Source organism: Vollenhovia emeryi, unplaced genomic scaffold, assembly GCF_000949405.1.
Source record: "Vollenhovia emeryi isolate VEMERY1.0 unplaced genomic scaffold, V.emery_V1.0 DF939136.1, whole genome shotgun sequence".
Classification (NCBI taxonomy): Eukaryota; Metazoa; Arthropoda; class Insecta; order Hymenoptera; family Formicidae; genus Vollenhovia; species Vollenhovia emeryi.
Genome location: NW_011967230.1, coordinates 938,167 through 955,484, shown reverse-complemented (window position 1 = coordinate 955,484; position 17,318 = coordinate 938,167). Strand labels below are relative to the sequence as shown.

The 17,318-nt window shown below is 44.2% G+C and overlaps 1 protein-coding gene across 2 annotated transcripts in view; it reads left to right on the top strand.

Annotated features, from left to right (window-relative positions):
- The window catches only part of LOC105567566 (thrombospondin type-1 domain-containing protein 4-like), a 104,674-nt gene that overhangs the window by 22,448 nt on the left and 64,908 nt on the right, over positions 1–17,318 (top strand). Inside the window, exons 1-2 of one of the 2 annotated variants that reach the window (XM_012022513.1) lie at positions 2,432–2,849; positions 5,283–5,421. In XM_012022513.1, the coding sequence (XP_011877903.1) occupies positions 5,312–5,421 (110 nt within the window). In that variant the 5' untranslated portion in view covers positions 2,432–2,849; positions 5,283–5,311. Of the gene's footprint in view, positions 1–2,431; positions 2,850–5,282; positions 5,422–17,318 lie in introns of those variants that run through there. The other variant, XM_012022512.1, reaches the window with a different exon arrangement.

The following is a 17,318-nucleotide window of genomic DNA, read 5'->3' as shown; positions in this document are numbered from 1 at the left end:
GTAATAAATAAATGCTTGAAGCGTTTCCTCGAATTATTATCGTGGATCGCGTATTTATTTAGCGGCATTGCTCTTAAGTAGAAGAGAGTGCAACCGTATTTCAGTTGAGTTGTGAACTGTAAAGTCATACATATGTATAACCGAGAATATTTTCTATATTTTCTTGTATATTCGTATTCCCTCACTTTTGATTAAGCTGAAAGCCTCTTTACCATATCTTTAATATTACAATCTGTAAAGCCTAATCTATAATGTGCTCTCTGCATCTACACGGAGAGACTTTTCTCTTAACATTTATCCTGAAAATCATGTAATCGTGGGACATCGTGACATTTTGAAGAATTTTATGACTAATAAGACTATTCTCTAATGTCGCCAGCAGTAATAATTAACAACGTCAGTGTTTTCTTGACCATATCTGGCATTTTTAATAATACAGAAAATTTATTGCGAAAAATATTATCTTAGCCAGGGTTTGAACCTGAACTTCCCTACACTCTAGACGGGCGTCTCACCAATTCGACCACTGAGGCATGTTTTTTTAATTTTTACCATACTTTTTATTAGTAATTATACTTACAATCGGTATATATATTTTACTGGTAAAATTTCAAGAAACTCGTAAAGTTGTTCAAAATGCCATGTTGTCCCACGATTTTTAGGATAAATTTTAAAAGAAAATTCTCTCCGTGTAGAAACATTCTATATTATATAAACAAATCGAAACGCTTAAAAAACTTGTCGACAATGTAGGTACGATTGTACGGTGTATAATATACAATTTATCCACTTGTGCAAATTTTTTTAAACGAATTAATTGGCAAGAAAATAGAATGTTTCTGGACGCAAAGAGAGACATTGTAGATTGGACTTAAATCAATTTCCTTCTTTTCGGCATATTTCAAATTTTCTATCCATTTCTGCATCACTTGTGACACGTTTTCTCAGACGTCTATTACAGACAGGTGAAATTAATTGTTTAATAAATTATTGAAAGACTCCGAAACTGTGCATTTGAGTATAGCAAGTGAAAAAAGCTATATGTCCATCACAGTGGACGTTGATTGCCAGTGGGTTAATTACCGGGCTTAATCGCCCAACGTAATTAGTTCTGCATCATATTGTATTGCTCGCGCGTTATAAGACACTTCTAAGTTCTCCCGGCTCCGGCTCCTTGCGATTCGTCCCGGCATTTTACGCGCGATCCGTCGCGCTGGTAAAAAAAAACTCGCGGGCGATTTGCGACGAGCGACTCGAAGGAGAAAGGGGGCGAAAAAGGGCGCACGGAAAAACGGGGAGAGAGAGATAAAACGTCGCGTCGGCAGCGCGCTGCCACCTTCCAGTGGGATGATAAAGGAAAAGCCACAACTCTAATCTCGTAGGTAGAATTTTACGGCCGCGTCTCCGTACCACAATTACAGTTCGTTGAACCTAGAGCGAAGGGCGCGCGAGAAAGGAAAAGGGGCACGTCGGGATTTCCGTCGGTGTATTTAGCGCGCAGATAACGCCATTTTAAACAATGCTCCCGATTATCTAGATGAGATTCAACGGGAAAATAGGTGCGATAATGGCTGATAACGTAGTCAACGCGCGCCTCTGCTTTTGTGTAGAAATCGTTTGCATCGTTTCGGTTGCTTTCGTTTCGAATGGCCCTTCTGGTGTTCTCTGAGAAAGAGAAGAAAAGAGAAGAGGAGGCAAGGAAAAGAAAAAGAGAGAGAGAGAAAGATCGCGAATTGTATCTCTAAAGGTATAAATTAGCGAAATATAAAGCAAATTGCTTCCAAAAGAAATGCTTTTAAGGTAATTAAGGTATGACATGCGGTTACGAATTCATCTGACTTTTCTGCAACTTCAAACAGTTCATTTCAAACTAAAACGAGCATTTAAAATCGCTAATGACCTAAAGCACATTAAAAAACTTATTAATTAATTTACGCATATACATACATTTAAAGTCTTTTGATAAGATAACGAAACGAACGAAACGTTCTTCCTCCTTTCAACGTGAAAGTGAAAAAAAAAGAACGCTAGAAAAGCCCCGGTAAGACGTTATCGCTAGGAATACTGGCCGAGAAATAGTACTCGAAGTGACATATGAAGGACACTTGGTCTAGATGTGATGTTAAGATATTTTTCGATAGAGATTCAGAGGCGTAAATAATCGCACATACGCAGATAATCGGGATGTTTGTCGTACAGTTTTGCCCTCTTATCTATAAGCCGGGCGATTGATCGGCAACGCGAACAGCTCGCCGGGTTAAACGCCGAATTATTGCCGTACGCGTCCCGCGGGATACGCGGCGGCAGCGACGACGCGGCGTAGAGGGATGCGTGCGCGGACCTCCCCTCCCCGTCTCTCGCTCGCATGGTCCACCACCACACCACCCCGCGGACCTATATATTTCCCGGAGGGTCTCCCACTTTCGCCACTATCACTCCTGTCGCGGCGGCGTTCGTGCGCGCCACACACGCCCGGCCCTCGTTCCCAGAGTTTCACACGCGGAGCCCCGGAAGCCGCGGTACGGTTTCTCGGACGACACGCGGTCCTCGCCGTCCCCCTCGCGGCTCGCAACCCCCCCCCCGACGATTACGTTACGCGTCTCCACGTATCTCCAGACCAAGTGGTGCGGATTTTTTCCTCTCCCTCGCGGTCGCGTCTTTCTCGAGCGGGAGAGCAATTGTTGTGGTCGCGTGCACTTTCGGATCCGAGACCGGCGGCGTGCGATCCTCTCTCTTGCGCGCGGGGGTGCGCGAGGGTTTTACACGGGACATGTGTACCACGTGGGTCGAGACGGAGGATCCACCTGCTGCTGCTCCTGCCGAGTGGGATTAGGCGAGCAGGCACGACGGTGAGTGACGCGGTGGTTACTCCGAATTCGCGCGGTGCTATTGTGTTTCGCCTAATCTTGATTCGCTCTGTTTATTCGCTTATACGCTTGAAACTTCGATCGAGCTTCTCGTCGATGTTTCTCGGATGCTACCTGCGAGAACTCTAAAGTCTTGCGGTTACGCAGCGAAAAAGCTTTAAAAGGAAACCACTCTGCACCTTGCGTTTCGTTCAAAATTGGTAGCACTAGTCGGCGTTGATGTTGCTGAAAGGCGTGTAAAATAACATTTGTTTAGAAAAATACTTGTCTGCCGAGATATTAAACAATCCTTTACCAAAATGTTCCTTCGATTAATTACACGATACATAAAAATTACGCACGAATATTCATATTTAATCCCCGGGACAGTTTCCGCACTTGTCAGAAGAGAGCGGTGTCAATTAACGTTCAACTTGTACCTGGTCCTTTTTGTCAAACATTCCACGTGCGACGCGTATTATTTTATTTCTCGATCGACGTAACGCTCGCGCCGATCGCCTCTTTGAGCGTGTTCACGCATTCAAAGGCTGTCTGGTGGACAAAGAGTCGAAGACGTCAAACGCGTCGGCGGAAAGGCGACGTCGCGAGACGCGGCCGTGAAGAGGCTGGGACGAAATTTACCGTCGATTTTTCCTGCAATTTATCATAGAAGCCGTGCTTCTCCTCGCCCGTTCGCATGCTCCCCGCAGCTGTTCACACAACGGATCCTCGCGCGTTGTCTTGCAGCTAGAAAACCGCGGCATTGACACCTCTTTATATCCGCCAGATAGCGACTTAATATATCAACGTAAATTGTGCCACTCTACAACTTCTATCCAACCGATTCTTCCGCGAGTGCTCTCTTTCTCTCTCTTCAAATTTTTTGTCATACCCAAGTCGAAATTTTGGCCCTATATATGTTGAACCTTCAATTCTATTATTTAGTAGAATCTAAGTAAAAGAGGTCGAACCGCAAGTACAAAATTCACTCCTACTTTAAAACTGATAGCGTCGGAAATTTCTACTTTCGCCAATTTAGCATTAAATTAGGTCCTTTTAAGTAGGAGCTAAAGTGAATTTTTAGAATTAGAGATTCAAGGGAGGAGTAATAAAATATAATGTCATCAAAGTAGGTTATCGCTGGTTCATGTAGGCGTACAGATCAGCTAAGTAGGTGTAAATTATCCTTAAAAGTGTCAAAATACTAGCAAAATTTCGACTCTGGTATTTTTTTTCTATATACAAAATATTCATTATACAAAAGTTATTCCTCGCTCGTAATTATTTTTTCCGTGTAGCTTGTCTAACGCTTTAGGGGACTTGTCCAAGAGTGTTTAACAAATAAAGATTCTACTCTGTTCTCTCTCTCTCTCTCTCTCTCTCTTGCGCGTATCGCGTGTGCAATCGCAGTTTTTTTACGCTCGGTTCGAAACAAAATCGCTAGTTAAAACAGACCCGAGAGTATGGCAAGGCATATTCTGTATGCCGAATGGACAAACGATTGTCTTGGCAAATGATATCCGTTGTGACAGTGTAGGTACGTTTTACATTTAACTATTGTGGATTCTTTTAAAAGCTTTGTAGTAAACATTATATTATAAAAAATGGTCGCATATACATATACATAAGTGGTTATCGAAGTAATTACTCTGACCTGGCCGAAATCTGATCGTGGTATTGTCAATACTGTCGATCATATATAGAAAATTACTAGAATTATCCTCTAAAAGTAGATAACATTCATCCGCCTGTTGCAATCTTGACAGTGATGCAATTTCCGGATCAATCAGCGTTATCTGTATCTCCAACACAACGTGATCACAAATAATTACCACATTTTACTCGCTGCAGAAATCATTAATTTTAATTATCTAGATGACTCTGCTAACGAGCTTCCGACGTATAATAAAATAATCGTGTTAAGTCGCGTATAGTAATAAGGCCGTGTGTTTAAAATCAATTTATCTCGCGCTTTAATTACAATGTTCCACAAGGTGGCTACATTATTAGAGTCTCGAAGAGAACGTATCGAGTGCGCTTGTCCCAATTTTTTCTACATCGACATACACGCACGTATATTTGCGACACGCGTCGGTGTCGAAATAACTGTTGAATCGTCGGCTCTCCGTTCCGTGCTACCCAGGCGTGCCGTGAAGCTTTAAGAGGAATTTAGAGCGAATCTAATAAGCGCCAGCGCGACGACGGATGGCGCGTTGAAGCTCGGTCGCGACGTTTGGTCGACAAAAAAACAATGTGGAAAGAAACGGGAAGCTTAACCTTCTGGAAGTTAAGGCGATCAGTCGTCCCGCAACTTGTCCCCTTCTCGCGCGCCTCGCCTCTCGTCTTTACGGGGCAGCGTGATTTGCGTTGCGTGGCGTCTGTCTTACGCTCTTTACACCGCTTGCCCCTGTTAATGACTTCATGTTCTGCGCACAGGATGGCCTGAGCCTCGGAGCAAATCTTCCATGGACCGCTCACGAAAATCGGGAGATGACTCGCCGCCGCCGTGCATCTTTTCCGGACTTCCGCGTCGACGAGGTCGCCGGCGATCCGCCGTGATCAGGCTGGATCTGAGGTAAGTGGCGTTGTCATTCTCTCATTCTCATTCGAATTTGGTTCAACGTGCATTCTCGTATCTGAACGCGTATCCGTAGGCGTGGTACAAGCCACAGACTTCTTAGACAAGTAGTATGTGTGCATCGGTGTGTGCCACTGCACCCACAGAAGAAATTTCCGGATCCAATGCTATTACACTTGAACGTATCGTAAAATAGAATCGATATAGCGCATAATCGTATTTATTATAGAGAAAGGGATATTTTAATCTTAAATGAAAAATTCTAGACTCCAGAATAAAATGATATTACGTACCGTCTTTTCTCGAATATCGCGGTGACACAACTTCGTGCGTTGTAAGATGCAAGGAAAATTTATTCCACACGCAAGAATATACAAACTTACATTTATATAAGTTACTCTTGTCTCGATATAGTAAGTCGAGCTTTTTTCATTCGCGAATAAGAATTATTGCTTTTATTTTTATATTGTCTTATTTTTATACTAAATGAGGTTGTGAGAAATAAATAAATGCGTCAAGAATATTTTTCGTCTCGGTAACAGAAATCCTTTCTGAGGGTGTGACAGACCGATGCACACAAACTACTTTATTTACCTAACAAGACACGGCGGAGCTCTTGCCTCACTTTTCAGCTCGAACGTAGCGAGTCAAGTAGCATATAGAAGTCTGTGGGTACAGCACAGAGATAATACATTATATACGCGCGAAGAAATGTCCCATTATTTACGTGTGTTAAACTTTTGGCAAAAACTTGACCAAGTCGTGCTGCAAAAAGTTATACCTGAATGTACAATTTAGAGCGAACGTGACTCACGTGTCGTTTAATTGGCGAGAATTGCGCGTGTCAAGACTTATCGTGTCGAGACTTGTCTAACTTGATCATATCAGAATTAGAAAGTACAAAGATCAGGCGTGGTATCGGCAGAAACGTGGTGAAGAATATCGCGGACGCGATTAGAAATACGGAGACTCGAAATTCCGAGTCTTTCGGAAGAGGAGGGCTCAAAGTTTGAAAATTTATCCGTATCTTCTTCCGAACGTCTCTGAAATTTTCGGCGTTTCGAAAGTACTCGGCCATCAACGCGCGCCGAGCATTTTTCGAGTCTGAGGAATTCAACGTTAATCTTTTCGAAGATGAAAGGCCAGATATTATAAATTATTCGAGATACTCGCGTTGAGAATACATTCGAGCCGGACATCCTGTGTGGCATCGCGCTCCACATTTGAATAACACGCAGGCCTGTGATACCGCTTGAAAGCGCGCTTTCTGCGTGCAAAATATGAAGCGCGCTCGCGGAAGATACATCGAGAGTAACTCGCTGCACGCGAGTGAGTTACGATATAATTAGGCGCCGGTATGCAAAACGGGAGATACTCGGTCGTTAGAACACACAGGTGGCATTGATGAATTTATAAGCGCCGTTGAGGGTAGCGATTAGACGTGAAACGTTTACGGTAGCTGCTATCTCTTAATCTTCAAGAGTATGAATTTCGATCGAAATGAAATCAGATACCTACATAAATAAGTGACTGTCGGAATAGCAGAAAGTTTTCTGGTATAAACTCGCAAGTATCGCGTAAAAGTTTACAAGAATAATAAGCTCCAGATGGATTAGAAATAAAAAGAAAAGAAAAGCAAGCTAGGTCGGAAGTTGCGAAAATAAAGAATCGGAGAGAGATGCGGGGAAGCTTTTTTTCAAAATTCATCCGGAAAACTCGCTCGGGCGCGAAGAAGACGAGCCGCGCGGTTTGTTCTCACACTAAATGAGTAAACAGTTTTACCTCGGACATTGGCAGGTTCTTATTAAGTCGTGGAACTAACGTCGGCCAAGATCGATCCGCGCGATACGCGTAATGATAGTGCGTGCAATTTGAGCCGCGATGCACTTTGCGACCGCGGATTAATTTTAAACGGGACGAAGCGACAAGACCGGCCGAGCGAGAAGACTATTCTCGCGCGAAATAAGACCCTTCGATAACTCGTCATCTTAACGACGGGATCTCTCTCTCTCTCTCTCTCTCTCGTTCTCCACCGCATCGGAATACACGCCGAGTGGTTTATTTCAATGCAGACACCTCGCGTAATTCTGTCGATGTGTGCGCAGGCTCGCGGAACGGGACATCAATCCTCGTTCTCGTTACTTTCGATGCTCCGGGCAGAGGGTCCCTTGTTATCCCGCAGCCGTCTGCCTTTATACCGCGCGCATGCCGATGCCGTTGCATAATTACCGGGTCTCGATCAGGCAAGTGCACCGCCGCGTTTCCGCGACCCCTCGAAGAGAAACGTGCGATTCCGTTCCTCCTGGTCGCGCGTCCCGTCTCTCGATCGACTTTCCTCTCGAAACGTTCTCTCGCGTGGAATCTGTTCCCCAAAGCTTCATTCCGCCGTTGTCCATTAATCAAAAACGAAGGAGCTGCGAGATGCGAAAATAAAGATTTCAAGCCAAGTCTTGTCCTTCCGAATCGGTCCAGTTGGGAAAAGGAGCTGTAAAATAACCCGTCCGATTTGTTTTGTATCGCTGATGACACGTAATGGTCTTCTCTCTCTCTCTGTGTCATTACATAGGTACAATTATATCTGGTTTTAATTTGTTGTAAACAAGGTATTTTAAGATTATTAAAGTTGGCTATTTCCCGACGTGAGATATCTTGATGCGTCAAAAACGGCAGAACGCGAATCTCTGTAAATTCCTCTGTTGCCTTATCTCGAATTTCTCCGCGGTACGCGCGCGGAACAAGTGCTAATTACTCCTGTTTTAATAGCGGGGCAACTACGGCGCATAAAAATTTCCGCAGCGGGGTTATTAAATTCCCCGCTCTAACAGTGGAAGCGGACACAAAGCGTAGAAATGCGAAAAATTAGCCGTGCCGTATTGCGGTTATCTTCTGTCTCGCGCGAGTGTTTTGCTATGCCGAAATAAAAGCGCCCGCACATTTTCCGGCAGAACAAGTATATAACATTTTATAACACTGCATAGAGTTAATTATATGAAAGTACAATAATGTATAATATATCTTTTTATTGCAACAATGTCGAAATGAATTCTGGCGAATAAAGCCCTCTGGTATCCGACATGGTTCACGGATGTACCCGTATTTCTCCCCAGAAATCCGACCGATGCTCACAAATTGTAAAACACATTTTTCGCAGCGTCGCAAATCGAACCGTAGATTATCGAAATTGCGCGAATTATATTAGTTATTGTCGGTTGAGCACCGAGGGCAGTCGACTAAAGTAAAAACAAAGTATTTAACATGGATCTGTTTCTCGAGATTATTCACCGCGGGTGGTTAAACGCGTCCGGCTACCACGCGAGTGCGCTTTTGCCGTGCTGCGACGAATAAAATCGTCTGGCGCGGCGAAACGATTCAAGAGCCCGGCACGTCGCTCGTCGACGTTGACGTCCGTGAAGGTACAATAACTCGTGCATCATCCGCGTGCAACGTTAATCCCCTGCCGGCGAGGGGGATGAATCTCCCTCCCCCGTCCCTCCTCCGCTCTCCTCTCCACCGGAGGAGGCAAAAAATCGACGCGAACAATAAGCAATCTGTAGCAGGTCCGTGTGGTAATTATGTTGAGTCTGGACGTGCGCGGATACGATTACTGCATAGGCCTTCCGCGGATCACATGCGGTATACATTACACACGGTATGCGCGGTCGTTTACCGGAACGAGTACACAGGGCGTCCCAGAATCCACGCACTTTCCTCCCCAATTGTGTATCTTAAGAGGCAGAATCGGGACACTGAAAAACAATTTTCGCTAACGTAGCTAATTGTATACGCATAGAGAAAGCAAGAACTGTGTTCAACAAAATGAGTTCTTTGTCCAAGAGTCGGCACTTGAAAACGGTTAGGATGTTGCGATGTTACGTATTCTCTGTCCTTCTATATGGAGTGGAGTCATGGGCCTTGACTGACAATATCTCCAAAAGACTAGAGACCTTCGAAACGTGGGTATATCGCAGAATATTGGGGGTGACATGGACAGACCGTGTAACAAACACGGAAATTCTGCGTAAGATGAAGAAAGATAAAGATATTCTTACTACGACAAAATGTAGGAAACTACAATATCCAGGACATGTTATGAGGAATGAAAGTAGATTTCAACTACTGCGAAACATAGTGCAAGGGAAGGGGAGAAGAGATGTGGGGAGGAGAAGAATCTCACGGTTAAAAAATCTCGGAACATGGTTCGCGGTGAACGTTACACAACTATTTCGAGCAGCCGCATAAGGTCGTAATAGATGATTGCCAAAATCCGAAGCGGATAGGAACTAGAAGAAGGAGCTAATTGGGGTTTCCTAAAACTATTTTGCTACCATAACTATAAATTTCTAAAGCACAACCGATTTGCTGTCGCGCCTAATACAATAAGCACCCAAGTCGAATATTTTGGCCTCGGTGTAGCCTCGCATAGTTTTCGAATTGGGAGCAATGAGGTCGAACTAAGGTCTCTGCGTCGGAGAAAGTATATAGGCCTGAAAAGATTCGCTATTTCCCTTTTAGCAGTAAAGAGGCCAATGCGAGTGCAATCAATAGAGGCTCGGTAGATCCTCTTCGGCCTAAGAGGTTTCAAAGAGGGTGAGATATTCTATTACGTTCTCTTTGAGGGCTAGAATGAGGTTAAACACAATTTTTTTACTCATCTGGGCCACAAATTAGAGTTTGTATGCGATAAGTATACGATTGGTCCACAGAGACTACTAACATGAGCGAGGGCACTGAGCGCATACGCGACGAGTCTATACGCGCGCTTGCAGTGCGCGACGTGCGTCGGGTCGCGGGCGAGGGTCGAGCGATAAGCTGGAACGAACGAGGGCGGGCGGCCGTTCGCGTTTCCGAGGTGCGAATTCAAAACCGAGGCAGAAACGCGACGCGATTAATATCGATTATTTACGACGCGCAGCAGTTCGCCCCGGAGGAGCTGAGGGTTCAATCGCGCGCGGCGAATCGCCGTATACACGCGGACCCGTGAGGCGCAACGCGCGCGCGTTACGTCCATTAGCCTCGCCTCGAAAACGAACACGTCGGAAATCTGAAAGGCCCGCGACGTGCGAACGCGCTTTGATCTTCGCCGCTGCCGCGCGAAACGCGCGTTTCCGCGTCGTGGCATTCCTCGTCGAGATGCATCCGCGATCCGCAATTGGATCGCGGGCCCTTAGCGTTTTGCGCGTCTCTTAATCCGTCGTCACTTCGGAGGGATCCGTGTCGGTCCACGTCGAGAATCTGACAACCCGAGTTGAATATTTTGGCCTCGTACAATTTTTGAATTCGGAGCAATTAGGTCGAACTAAGGTCTTTGTGTCAGAGAAAATATATTGAATTTTTGACCCCTCGGATAGGCCCGAAAAGAGCCGCTATTTCCCATTTAATAAAGAGGCCAACGCGAGTGTAATCAACAGAGGTTCGGTAGATCCTCTTCGGCCTAAGAGGTTTCAAAGAGGGTGAAATATTCTATTACGTTCTCTCTGAGGGGTAGAATGAGGTTAAACACAATGTTTTTACTCATCTGGGCCTCAAATTGCAGTTTCAAACCGGCTCCAAGGTCCAAATGAAGACGGAATAGAATAATCGAAGACTATTCCGGGACGAAATACTCGGAAAGACCGCGGCTCTCGATGAATACGAACGATCACACGCGCGACATATTGACGTACCCACGGGGGTGTCCAAATACCACTACCAAAAAATAGGTTTTTCACTTTTGCCAAAAAATAAATTATTATTTTCACGCACCCAACAAAGTCACGGCTGAGTAGCAATGAGACAACTGAACTCGTCTTTTCTTATTTCATTTAATTTATTGAAAGTTTTTTAAATCTGCGCTCTCTAAAAATCAATCGGTGGATTATCACTGGAAACTGCGAATAGTCACTGATTTCCAGTTATAGGTGTACCACTGCAATTTCCAGTAGTATACTTACTTATAACTGCAAATCAATTACTACACTGAGAAAAATTTTCATCGGATAAACTAATTAAACAGTGTTTCCGATGGTTAATTTTTCCAGTTACGTTTTCCGATTAAATTATGGACACATCTGATGAAATGCAGTTACCGATAAAACTTGATTGAAAAACCGATCACATTTTTCATCGGATGTATGTACAATTTAATCGGATATATCCGTTTGTTAGATGTAATTACATTTTTCATGTAATTGGATTATCCGATTATATTTAATCGGACATTTTTCTCAGTGTAGCTATTGATATTATGATTTGCTAAAATTATTATGCTGCATTAACTATAAATTTCTAAAGCACAGCAAACGGTTTGCTGTCACGTGGCACCTAATGCAACAGGCACAGTAGCAAAATATTAGCCATCACTGCTAAATATTAGCTGTCCATATTTTACATTTAACTGACGTTTAGTTACCACGTGCAAGTTTCTAGCTGCGGCAGCTACAGTTTTTTTTTCAGTAAGTTAACTAAGCAAACGCGATTCCACCAGCCGGACGTTCCTTCCCGTAGGGAGAACTGCTACCCTGTAGTCGCCTCAGCTTGATAAAGCCATTGCGGCGAGACGCGAGCTAATTAATTTGTTTTATAAGAAGAATAGCGGGACCGAAAACCTCGTAACTCCATCGTCGCACCGGCGCGGCGAACGGCGAGGCCGGCGGCATCAAAGTCACCGTCGTGCGTAGACGCGCGCGTTTATCAACGGCGACACGCGGATTTGAAGCAAAATTACATGCTCTCCGGAGACGCCGTCCACGTATGCGATTAATAACCCGCTCTCTCTCTCGCGCGCGCGCGCGACGGCGGCCGATTAGCATCATTAAATGGCGTAATAGAGCATCGTATCTGTGCGACTTTCAAAGGCTCTAATGACGCCCGAGGCGGACTCGCTCGGTTAATTGCAAATCGAGCGTTTCCATTCCGCGCGAACGCGCGTCCCGATCGATTTGCTTGGAGCCGGTGCGCGCCGCGAGAGAGGAGGCGGAAACGGGATCCCATCGGGAACCGAAGACACGGAATCGCCGCAACGAACTCACTCGGAACGTACAAGGAATACTATTCATAAGTCGAGCGGAAACTTAAGAGCGGCTCGTGGCGCCTCTTGGCGCGTAGTCACCTCGTAATTCTCATCAGCGAATCCTCCTTTTGCGAACGCGTATTTACGAATATATCGGCGCCGCGCTTGTACACTCCCAGCCGGCCTCGACGTTTCGCCGAGGCTGGGATAACGCCAGGCGAAATTGCAAGCCGCGTCAACGAAGATGATTTATCGCGCGTTAATCTCCGTGTTCCTCGGAGGTAACAAACCATACAGTTGGTCTCTCTTCTATTAATTTCGAGCATCATCTCGTCACGATTTAATTTCCAAAGTGCTCCGGAGGAGATGCGATAATAACGTAAAATATGCCTTGCGCAACTTCTTCAGGGAGCGTATTCTCTCGTATAAAATAAACGGACGGGACAAGTAGGTAATATCTTTTAATAAAAACGTATTTCTCTCTACGAGAAACGTATCTCGGAGAAGTCATTGTCGGGCGACGAGTCCTCGCGCGACTATCTTTCGGTCTTCCTTGTTTCCCGTAACGGTTGTCCTTTGCAACGGTCGTCCCTCTCATCTCGCAAAGGGATTATACCAATCTCGCGGGAGCGAAATTCGCGTGGAAGCAACGGGCGACTTGTAGCGACTTTCGTCAAGCGTATATTTCTCCGCCACGTGATCGCACACGGCACGCACGGCTCGCGGTGCGCTTTGTCGACTCCGGGATGTCGAGACGTCGCGTCGCGTCGCTCCGGACGGGCCTCTCACGAATTCGTTATCGAGGCACCGGTAAGTCGATTTCCATGTCGTTATCCGGCCCCAAAGACAGCCGCATTAAAGACAGTCACATGGCACCACGGCCGCTGCACCACTCAATATGCCGCATAATTTTTTCTCAATCTCAACGTCCCACATACGGGTTTTCCGGGAAGAGCGAGAGAGAGTACCTTTGAATATTCTCATTCGGATTATAGCACTCGTGACTTATGTGCATGTAAACGATACGATCGGATTTTGAAGCAAGTAAATTTACGGGTAAGTCCGTCTTTTATCATCAACGTGTCATTTATATGCCATTATTTAATAATATTCGAAATGATATTATGCGTCGCACCGTTAGCCGATGAAAAAACATCTGGAAATGTCGCATTAGGGTCTCAACCGACAGGATGGTCCAACACTTTTTAGACAAATGAGTTTAGAAACGCGCAGCTAGATTCTGAACGAGGACCACTTCCTTCGCTTGTGCACAATGGACGATTATGATACCGTGTCAAACTGCCATGTGCAATATGTGGCATAGTAGCAGTTTAAAGTAGTAGAAGCGCGGAGATAATTTTCTCTCAAAATTTATCCCGAAAATCATATAATCGTGGGACAACACCGCATTTCGAAGAATCTTATGGGGGTGTTTTGAAATTTTATCATACATTTTGTTAGTATAATTATAGTATACATTTTACTAGTGAAACGTATAGTATCGATATCACAAAAGATTCGTGGTTGCTTGATCCGAAGCTTTCCTGCATGTAGTAACTAAATTTCAGTTGTAAAATATGGACAGCTTAATATTTAGTTGTGACAGCTAAATATTTTGCTACTGTGCCTATTAGCAAACCGTTTGCTGTGGTTTAGAAATTTATACAGAGAATTTCCTTTTTGAAATTTATCCTGAAAATTTACGTCGTAATCGTGGGACAACACGACGTTTCGAAGAATTTTATGAGTTTTTTTTTAATTTTACCTTCACTAGTAATTATACTTAGTGTACATTTTACTAGTAAAATGTATGGTAAAATTTCAAAAAACTTACATACAGTTCTTCGAAATGCCGAGCTGTCCCACGATTACAGGATTTTCAAATTTTAAGAGAAATTCCCTCCTTGTAGTATAGTTCTTTCAATCAGTCAGCATTGAAATGCGCGTTCCTAAACTCATTAATTAAAAAAGTTATTAAAGTCATTAAAAGTTAACTAAAGGAAAGAAACCGGCGCGCAGGACAAGATGGAAAACGGTGAATGATTTCACATTTTAGACTAAAATTATCGGGCTACCGACATCTTGCTCGGCCCTAAGGCGCTCTCGCTTGAATTTGATTTAAAAAGAAGTGTTGCAACTATTCTGTCCACGATTGTACAATTAGAGCTGTAGCCCACACGCGTTACACATGAAATCGTAGAACGTGGCGCGAGTGAAAATTTCACGACAAATGTCACTTTCGTCGTGTTCCCACGTTGGTTCCTCGGAAAAATACGCGGCGAGTAACGCGCGTTCCGCTTCGCGGCCGAGAGTCCGTGAACGCGCGGTGCACTCGCGCTGCACCCACGTCCTTGTTTCTGGCGCGCCGAACAGGTGGTTGCGATGCAAACCGGGGAGTTTGAAATACGGTCGACCCTGTAATGGCCGGGAAATTGCGCGAGACCGACCGACCGACCCCCGTTCGACTCCGTTTCACGAGCACATAGGCGCCCGTCGCAGCCCACTTGCGGAATTGTAGAGCGGAATGACGTTTTTCGCGAATCACGAGTCGCTTATGAATGGACGCCGTTAAGGCGCACTCCCCGATTTCGTTACATTATACATATAATATTTCGCTCGTAAGACGTAGTGCCCGCTAATCGCTTTACCTTATTTGTGAACTAGAAACCTACGGCGGTGAAATTACGTTGTGCTCGCACCGACTGAGAAATATTGACGATAAACTCGCTTAAGTCTTCGCGATGTTGACGTGACGAATGAACCCGAGACCGAGTGCGGTTAAACCTTTTTCATTTTTAAATAAAGCTGTTAGGCGGAATCGTAATTTTACGAAGAGCGGGAAAACGAGGCGGCGAGAGACGGGGCGCGATCGAACAGATGTATAATAGGATTTCACTCGGGGCACGAATAACATCTCAGGCGCGTAGGTTTATCCGGGCTGCGGCCGCTTCCGGTGATCAATAATTTCCTAAGCTTCGGTTAAATGACCGGCGCGACTCGTCTGTTTCTCGCGGCTATTTGCGGCCGCGGATGATGCGTACGCCTGCAACGCGCGTGTTGCCACAAGCGAGTCATTGACTCTCGCTTCTATCGGGCAGAACTCGAAACTGACACGAGTTTGACAGTTCGCGGCGGAGCGCCCGATTGTGGAGCGCGCGCGCGCGCGCGCGATGTTTCCGGCAATTCCGTGCAATTTAGAAATCCGGCATTTGCGCGCGTCAGGCTCCGCGCGCGAGTCATTATCGCGGCCGTTGTCGCGTCTCGAGGAGACCCACACCCCATTACCGGCATTGTGCCCGCATCGACCAGTCATCGTTCGATCGCGCTAAATGCAGCATCGAGTTGCAACGACGGGGCCTGACGCTCATTCACGCCATTCCACGCACCCCGACAGACGTACGCATTGTCTACAATTGCATGTGTCATACGGTGCGTCGAACCCGATGCGATTCGATTATATCGAATCTTTCCGGCGCTGGCGGTTTTATTTGCTGCGTACCACTGTCTACGCCGAACTCTTTTCGTCGTTATTTCGATAAATGAAAAGACGACCTTAACAATCGTACTTTTCTTCTCAGCTTTATTAAGTGTAACGTATCTTGAATCTGTGTACATATACATTTATATGAGACAAAGAGTGAATTAAGCTAAAGTTAAAGATACACCACGTTGGTGCAACCAAGCCTAAGACTAATATTTCTAAGGGAAACAGAAAGAGACGAAGAGTGAATTAAGCTGTAGTTAAAATAACGTGACGTTAGTGCAACCGGGCCTTAATAATATAACAGCTTTACTATTTTCTTCCAATCTATCCGCTCTTAAAAACAATGTTATGAGATTTAATTGTTGTCGCTTTTTCGCGGTGCTAATTAGTTCTTTCATGAGTTTGCCCGTGGAAAAATATACCTTAGATAACCTTAACTTACTTTAAGAATTTCAAAGAAAACTTTAAGAAATGTTAAAAGTATGTGATCTACTTTATAATACCGTGTGCGATTTTCTTCTTACGAGAAAGTGCTATGCCGCGCGGCCCTTTAACGAGAACTTCGACAGGCTTGGCTATCTAAAAATTACTTTAAGTGTCCAAAATTACTCTGAAATTTCTTAAGTAAACTTTAAACTTCTTTAAGTGTAAACTCTTAGATTTGAAAGATTACTTTTAAAAACTTGAATTTTATTAAAAATAAATGTTCTCAAGGGTGGCTCATTTCATACTAGCGAGAGTAGCTATCAGCGCGGAGATCGTGTATATTTTGACATTTGTCAACGTCAGATAATGTCTTCTTACATTGCGTCTTCTTTGTGTGAAGAAAATCTTAATGTGTAAAGACGATGACGAATAAATATAAATTGAAGCTAAATAGCGCGCGCGAAGTTCTGTCTAGTTCTTTTCAAATAAAGTAATCAACATTGATCAATTTATATTATTATTAAAGCAAAGAATTGGATAACTCGTCCATAAATTAACACTTGCAATTAAATAATACACATGTGCATATCAGTTAAATTGGGGGAAAATTTCTCAGCAATTATAAGTTAAGAAACAACAATTTTAAAATGTCTCAAACCGTTTTCTTCATTGAACGGAATCCAATCGTTATCTTAAACAATGTTAATGCATTCGCAGAATGATATGCAAAATGTATAATAATAGTCACTGGACAAAATAATTTGCAATGTTACACTGAGAAAAATTTTCATCGGATAAACCGATTAAATAGTGTTTCCGATGGTTAACTTTTCCGATTACGTTTTCCGATTAAATTATGGATACATCCGATAAAATGCAGTTACCGATGAAATTTGATTGAAAAACCAATCATATTTTTCATCGGATGTACAATTTAATCGGATATATCCGTTTGTTATTATGTAATGGGATTATCCGATTACATATTTAATCGGA